The 7,650-nt window shown below is 47.2% G+C and overlaps 1 protein-coding gene across 1 annotated transcript; it reads left to right on the forward strand.

The window, feature by feature from the left end:
• The first annotated feature begins 1,624 nt into the window (after nucleotides 1–1,624).
• Nucleotides 1,625–6,928, forward strand: COPS8 (COP9 signalosome subunit 8). Its single transcript, XM_064433511.1, has 8 exons — nucleotides 1,625–1,778; nucleotides 2,465–2,535; nucleotides 3,242–3,290; nucleotides 3,428–3,560; nucleotides 4,236–4,343; nucleotides 4,564–4,626; nucleotides 5,724–5,765; nucleotides 6,403–6,928. Exons 1-8 carry the CDS (start codon nucleotides 1,701–1,703, stop codon nucleotides 6,480–6,482), a joined length of 624 nt encoding a protein of 207 aa, XP_064289581.1. The 5' UTR covers nucleotides 1,625–1,700; the 3' UTR covers nucleotides 6,483–6,928.
• Nucleotides 6,929–7,650: the final 722 nt, after the last annotated feature.

Here is a 7,650-nt window from a genome sequence, read left to right on the forward strand (position 1 = left end):
CCCAAATCAGCGTGTTCAATCCGGGATGCTCTGACCCCAGCCCCGAGGGAAGGTCTCCCTCCGGCATCATCACAAGCCGCCGCCCGCTTCGCTCCCCTCCTCGCCTCCCGAAAACACGAGATAATTGGGAATGGGAGCAAAAGGTGAGGACAGTGCTCCTCTCAGATGTCCGAATGTCAAAGCGGCGCTGGCACAGAGCCGGAGGCAACAAAGGGCCGCCGGGATCGATGCGGCTGGCGGGGTGAGAGGCTGTATCCTTGGAAAAGTGATGCCCGAGCCGGCGGAGCAGCAGTGCCATCACCTGGAGCTCTCCTCCAAGATGCTGTGCCTCGGGCAAATCCCACAAACCCGCGTTAGTTTTGTTTTTCCACAGCCAAAACCTCTCCCGCAGCGCGGGGATTCCGTGGCAAAGGGATCGGGGATTCACGCCGCTCTCACTTTTTTTTCACCCCAAAAACGTGGAGTTCTGCACCGAGGTGGTGCAGCTCTTGAGCACGGCTTGGGAAAACTCCCTGCATGAAGGATAAATGGTTTGGGGAGTGATTTTTAGGGCAGTGCCGGGGATGGAGGAGGGTGGGAAGCGCTGGGGTCAGGCGTTGTTCAAGGAATATGGGGCGGAGGATGATACTGGAAAGCAAATCTGTTGTATCAGAAAGCAAAGTTTTGCAGAAAATGAGCCCCTGATTTTACCCTAAAAATATGAATTTACATCTGTGGCCCCAGTAGTAACACAGATTTAGAGACAATCTTGCCATTTCCCATCACCTCCTATGCCTCAAACTGGGATGCAAACACATTCCAACCCCACTCCAGGCCATAAAGGGGGATCCAGAGCCTAATTCTGGGGAAAGGTGGGCAGGGCTGGGGATCCACTCGGGATGGGGAGCCACGGAAAGGCGATGGCCGAGGGGTAGTTCCGCCTCTAAAATAGCACCAGCACTGCTAAAATGCTGTTTTGTAGGATGTAAAATATATCTATGAAATATCAGATGCATGACTGTATATTTATATTGAATATTTTTTGGGTATGTATCGGAGCTGTGCCAGGGCAGGTGTAGGCTGGATGCCGGGGAAAGGGTGAGCTCTGGACAGGCTCCCCGGGGAATGGTGACATTCCCAACATTCCCAAGGCTGCCAGGGCTGAAGGAATATTTGGACAAGGCAAAGGCTGGGATTGTTGGGGCGTCTGTGCAGGTCCAGGGGCTGGACTTAACGATCCTTGTGGGTTACCTCAGGATATTCCGTGGCCCTGACTCCAGCAGCAAGCAGGGGGTTTTATAGGAAACAAATATAAAGGATCCCACCTGCAAAACTACTGCTAAAACCAACCAGAAGCAGGCACAGAGCTGGAAAAGCACTCCCTACCCCTGGGGATGTGCAATAAGGGATGGAGGGCGCCCATCACAGGCATCCCGTGACAAATACGGAGAGAAAACCGAACTTATTGCACGCCGAGCACACTCATTTCTTTTTATGGAGCGGAAACTGTGCTTATTACACAGAAAATAAAGGGATTTTTAACCACCGCCGCCCTCAGGCGCCGCGCGCCGCCCTCAGCCCCTCACGGACCGTGGCCACGCCCCCTCGGCATGGCCACGCCCCCTCGGTCCTCCAGGAGCACAGAGAGGCGGGCGGAGGGGAGGCGGAAGTGACGTCAGGGCGCGGGCGCCGGCAGCGGGCGGCGGCGCCGTGAGGGGAAGATGCCGGTGGCGGTGATGGCCGAGAGCTCCGTGAGCTTCAGGCGCCTCCTGGAGCAGTGCGAGACGCAGGAGCTGGAGGTGCCGCGGGGCGGGGCGGGGTCTGTGGCTGTGCCGGTGAGGTGGGCGTGTGTGTGAGCGGGGGAGGGCGCAGTGCTGAGCTGGGCTCGCCAGGGAGCCCCTCAGGAAGCCGCAGCCTGCAGATAAATGGGTGTTGCTGTGTAATTATTCGCGGTGGTTCTGTGTGATTACTGGCGTCGTTTCATGAGGGAGGGAGTTTGCGTGTTTCGGTCCTTCTCGTGGCTGAGAAAAGGAAAATAATGGTCAGGAGAGGGGAGCCCTGAGGCAGGCTCGGGGAATTACCCTAAGGCCGAGTTTGCAGCTTTCAAAATTTTACAGCCTTTTTTTTTTTTTATCATCGCTCGTTTATTTCCTCCTTGTGAGCTCTGCTGCAGCGTGGCAGGGGCCGAGGCTTAGCCTGAGGTTTTTTGGAGGGGCAGAGGGGCTTTGCTGTGGTGGATTGGCCTGAGCTGAAGCTAAAGGAGCTCGGGGGTGGTTTAATTTCACTTTCAACAGCTGCCACTCTCGTGAGCATAGGAAAATGGAAAAAAAATTGCAAAAAAAAATTTGGTATGTGATGTGGGGGGGGGGAAAAAAAAAAACAGTCGTGTTGGAGTGCTCAGTTTCCATAAGACTTTGCTTGCTGCTGGGTTCTGTGTCGCAGCCCTCTTTAAAACCTGCCACCCTGTGTCTGTGTTTGTTTCCAGGCCCCCGGAGGAATTGCCACGCCCCTGGTTTATGGCCAGCTGCTGGCTCTGTACCTGCTGCACAACGACATGTAAGGGGCCTGTCCCTGCCTGTGACACTGGGCTTGTCACCAGCACCTTGGGAGTGGGCTCTGTGATTGACAAAAACACTGGGTTTGCAGAGAAATAATCCTGGGGAGCGGGTCTCTCTCATCTGACAGGAAAGCTGTTCTCCTTTCCTGTGGGGAAACTTGGGAATAAAGTTCCTTCAGTGGTGAAATTGGCCCCTGTGGGAGGTGTTGAACATTCCAGAGTTTTGTTCTGTAGCTGTTCAGGGCTGTGTTTGTTTGGGGTGGGGTTTGGATTTGGGGTTGGTTTGGATTTGTTTGCTTTGTTTTGGGTGGGGTTTGTTCCTTCTGTGTGAATCCCAGCAGGATAACTCTGGACCATCCCTGTTAAGAACGAGGGGTGCTGTTGGCCTGAGGGAGCTGAATCTGCGGGAATTCCTGGGAATTTGGTCTGGGGGGGGTTATTCCATGTCCCTGTGGGCACTTAATGCACTGGACCTGAGGTTTTAGGGAGCAGCTGCTTTCCCAGAGTGGTGTTCCTGAACTCTTGGCTGTGTTACAGCACCCCAGTGCTGGCTGCTGGGGGGCAGCTCTGCTCTCCCACTGCAGTGTCCAGTGCTCCTTCCTGGAAGGAATATTTCTAAAGCACTCAGAGTGTTCATCACAGCATCTGGACAAACCTTGTGGTGTCTCTCTAAAATTTTTGATCTTTTTATTTATTTATTTTTAGGAACAATGCGCGTTATCTCTGGAAAAGAATCCCTCCTGCTATCAAATCTGTAAGTGCTGGGCCAAATTTACCTCAGAAACCTGCTGCTTTTGTTGCACAGCAGTGTTCTCTGAAAATCTGGGGGTGGAAGTGGGTTTATGCACAAGGATTTTGTTCTGGATTAACACTGGGGTTTGGTTATTTCAGGCAAATGCTGAACTTGGTGCAGTTTGGTCAGTGGGACAAAGAATCTGGCAGAGGGATTTCCCAGGAATCTACACAGCAATCAGTGCACATCAGTGGTCTGAGACTATCCAGCCAATCATGGAAGCACTCAGAGGTACAAGCTGAGCTTGTGTGGGGAGCAGGAACTGCCTGGAATTATTTGTGTCTGCTCCAACAGAAACAAATTGTTAATTGTGAAACGTCAGGACAACTGTTGCCAAGTTTTTTGCAGGTTGTACTAAAAGGTTTTCAGGTGTTGGGTGTAAATAAAAAGCTCTACAAAACCTTGCAGAAACAAATTGCTCTTAGTAGGATTTTGTTTCTGTGTATTCTTTGACACTGGATTTTCATAAACCATGTGGTTTGTTCTGTAAAAGCAGAACAGACCATAAATCACCCAGTTTTATCAGACTTCTAACCAGGGAACTTGGCTTGGCATTTCAGAACCTTGTAGGACTTCCAGGGTGGTTTTTCTGTGAAAAGTTTTCCATCCTGTGTAATGGTAGCATGCAGATTCTTGCTCCTAGAGGGCAGTGCAGACTGCTGAAAAGAGGTGTTTTGCAAAAACCAGATTCTCTGTAGCTTGAGAAACAGCTGCTTTTTAGATGCCACTGATTATTAGCCCATTGCTGGCATACTGCCAGCAGAGAATGCCAGATGCAGGGGGAACTCCTGAAATGCTCACTTGAAGGCTGGAAGTGATTTTCCAAAGGTGGTACAATTGAGGAAATGTTCCCGGGTTTCCCAGCTCTGGAGATGAGTCTCTTGTGTCCTGTTTCTCCCTCCCTAGATGCAACCAGGAGACGAGCCTTTGGACTGGTTTCCCAGGCTTACACATCCATAGTTGCAGATGATTTTGCAGCCTTTGTTGGCCTTCCTGTGGAAGAAGCTGTGAAAGGTACTTGGCATTATTCCCTGAGTAATTTTTGTACTGATGATGAGCTCAGAGAGCTCTACGTAATGATTAATAAAAATGTATCTATAAATTCTCAGCCTGTTAAGTGACTAGGAAGTGATTAGAGAAAAAAAAATCTTGGTTCTGGATAATGGTTTGATTTTTTTAAAAATTATTTGCTGTTAATTATCACTCTTTATTCTCCCCTTCTGTATCTTTCCAGGTGTGCTAGAACAGGGCTGGCAAGCAGACTTTGCAACTCGCATGGTGGTGCCTAAAAAGCCAGGTAGGTGGAGCTGTTACCTCATGGAACATTCAGCATTTCCTAGGAATTAGGTGTGAAGGTTTGAATTGCAGCCTTGCACAGGATTCTGTTAGGTACTTTTTGGACACTCATGCTGCTTGTGAGCACGGGGCATGTGTAAAACGGGAGGAAGCACAAAGTGGTGGGCTCGGTTTGGACTTAGAGCAAGTAGTTTGGATTAAGCTACATCCTCACATGAACTTGTTTAAACAAAAGCAGACAGGATGTGCTGTGATTGCTCCCTCTGTGCTGGCTCTGCCTCTGTGCAACATAAAGTGGATGACCTCAAATGATGTGTCTTAACCTAAAAAAATAGACCATCTTGAACCTGAGATTTTTCTTTCCTTCAGGAGAAATAGAACTTCTTTAGGCAGGGACTTATTGAACCTTTGTGTTCTGAGGAGTTCCAGTTGTTGATATAATTTCCTTTGCTTTTAAAATCTAAATCTTCTTTTCTTCACTTTCATGCTTTGATTACAGAATGTCTGTTCCTGCAAAGCTTGGTCTGCAGAAATACTTGGCTTTTTCTTTTTCTTTTTTTTTTTTTCCTAAGCCTGTGTCTGGCTATGGCAAAAATAAATATTAAGCTATAAAAGCAGTTTGAAACAACTGTTCTTAAACTGCTCTGTGCAGAAGGAGCCAAATTACAGCATATCCAAAAGGGCAGGATCTGTTAGACTGAGAAATGACACTGTTTGTATGGGCAGAGTTTTTGGGATTTCAGAGCCCAGAATAACAGGTGCCAGGTGTTGAAATTTACCCCTAAGGGGCACAAAGCCAAGCAGAGCCCTGAGACTTTACATATGAGCAGGTGGGGTTTTTATGAACTGGTTACAAAGTATTCAGAGCTTAAAAAACCTGGGAAATACTTACATGTGGTGGGGTTTTTTTTCTCCAAAAGTGAGTGCAGGAACTACTATTCATGCAAAAAAAAAAAGGCTCTTTTGAAATGGCTAATCCTTGAGTATTCTGCTTTTTAGTTACAAAGTCAAGTGTGATGAATAAACAGGTTTAATTTTAATTAGCTTTTGATCCATGTTTTCTGTTCCACTGTGCTAATTTTGTATGTTTTTCTCCAGGTGTGCTGGAAGCTTCCTTTAACAGATTCATCCCTTCATCAGGTATTTTTGTCTATATGTAATGGATTTAGCTAAGCCTGCATAAACATTGTCAGCATTGAGTGGGAATTGAGTCCTAGAGAGGCGAATGTTCTCACTGGCCTCCCCAAAATAAAAAAAAACAGCCCACCCCAGGCTGTGCTATGTAAATGTGCTTCTCCCTCAGTATTCTCACTCCCTCACGTTTTAAGCAGTGCCTGAGATTCCTGAGCTTCCCACTTCCACAGCAGAGCTCCTGTGTGTTCTGCTGCTCTGCTCACCCACCAGATCTGTCTGTTTGGAGTCTTCAGGATGGCAGCTTGCAAGGCAAGGAGCAGCCAGAGAGCTCCAGGCGCTTTTTTCTCAAGGCAGAATACTGTCAGCCCTCATGACTCAGACTGCAGCATGTACAGAGAAGCTCTGGAGGCTGCTGACAAGTGGAACTTGCTGCAGCAGTTCTTGTGGTTAGTAACTCCTGGACTCCTGAGTGGTGCAGATAACAGGAATTATGTCAGCTGGAGCTGTGCAGGGAGGAGATACAGTTAAGATCAGTCCCCAGAAAGATGCTGAAAGTCAGATGCATTTAATTTGTTTTCCCTTACTGTTCTGATGGATTTCCTTTCTAAATTTCATTAATGATCCATTTGTTTTATCTTTCTAGAACCTGCTCCAGTCCCACCAATTCCCAATGAACAGCAGCTGGCCAGATTGACTGACTATGTGGCTTTCTTGGAAAACTGATCACCCTGCTCCTGTGTTCAGAACGACTTGGGAATCCTGTGTACTGACAGTTTTAGATCTCAGATTTATTTTATTCTGTGTCTGTTAAATGTTGCAGCGTCCCCCACTCAAAAGTGTGAAGTATCCAGTGTATGTCAGCCCCACTCCTGTTTTGCCAAAGCCCAGCTAGCAGTGAAACAATCCTTTAACTCCTGCAATATTTATTCAGTAGGTACACAGCATACACGACAGTATTACATAGTACTTTTTTTAAAAATTGACTCAAAGCAGAACCTTTTTCAGGTGTGTTAGAAATTGAGCATAAACAATTCTCTGGTGAGTACTGCAGTGCTTATCACAGATCTATTGCATGTTGAACTAGAGGACAGAGAGTGGAAGACTGCCCAGCCTGTATGTACAGAGAAAAGATATTTTGATGAAAGTCAAAGAAAACAATTTTTCAGTAATTCTCTTGCAAATATTTTTGTGGCATATTTATAATTGATTTTTTTTTCTTGTTCTTTCTAGATTGTTAAATCTTCTTGTTCTGATGTGAGAAATTTCTCATCAGGCATATTTTTACAGCAGAATAATTGTTTAACAAAGACAAATCTGTGCTTTGAGGAAGCATTTTGACTTTTGGAAGGTTTTATTTGATGACGTAGGACACCAGATGTTTTCCTGGGTAACCCCTACACCTGTCATGTCTTGCTCCCTTTCAGTACACTGGGCCAGGATCTGCAAGAAATAACAACTCTTACCTGTCTTTAAGCTTTCTGGGTTACTTTTGCAGTGATTGGAGAGGAGTTTCAAGGTTAGAGTAGGAGCAGAGCCCAGCTGGGAGGGGGGTGAAGCATTGTGCTGCAGTGTCAGTGTGAGGAGTAATTCTCTCTGTTGGAGCAGTGCTCTCTTAATCTTTGAGCTGAGAGTAGATTTTGGAAGCAAACATGAATTCTCTTGCCATTTGTGTTACATTGGTGAAAAGGCTGTGGAGAAAGAGTGGTACTTTAAAGGGCAGTGCATGTCTCCATTTACTTCTCCCCCCTTTCTGAAATCCTATCCAGAGGTTCCATGGAAGCTGGCGAGTGTGCCCTCGTGTTGTGATTGTTTTTCCAGTGTGCACTGCCTACTGTACATTCTCTTGGTGAGGGGGTGTTAGCAGGGAGGAATTGCAAACTGTGCTCTTGCT

Source organism: Passer domesticus, chromosome 10 (genome assembly GCF_036417665.1).
Source record: "Passer domesticus isolate bPasDom1 chromosome 10, bPasDom1.hap1, whole genome shotgun sequence".
Lineage (NCBI taxonomy): Eukaryota > Metazoa > Chordata > Aves > Passeriformes > Passeridae > Passer > Passer domesticus.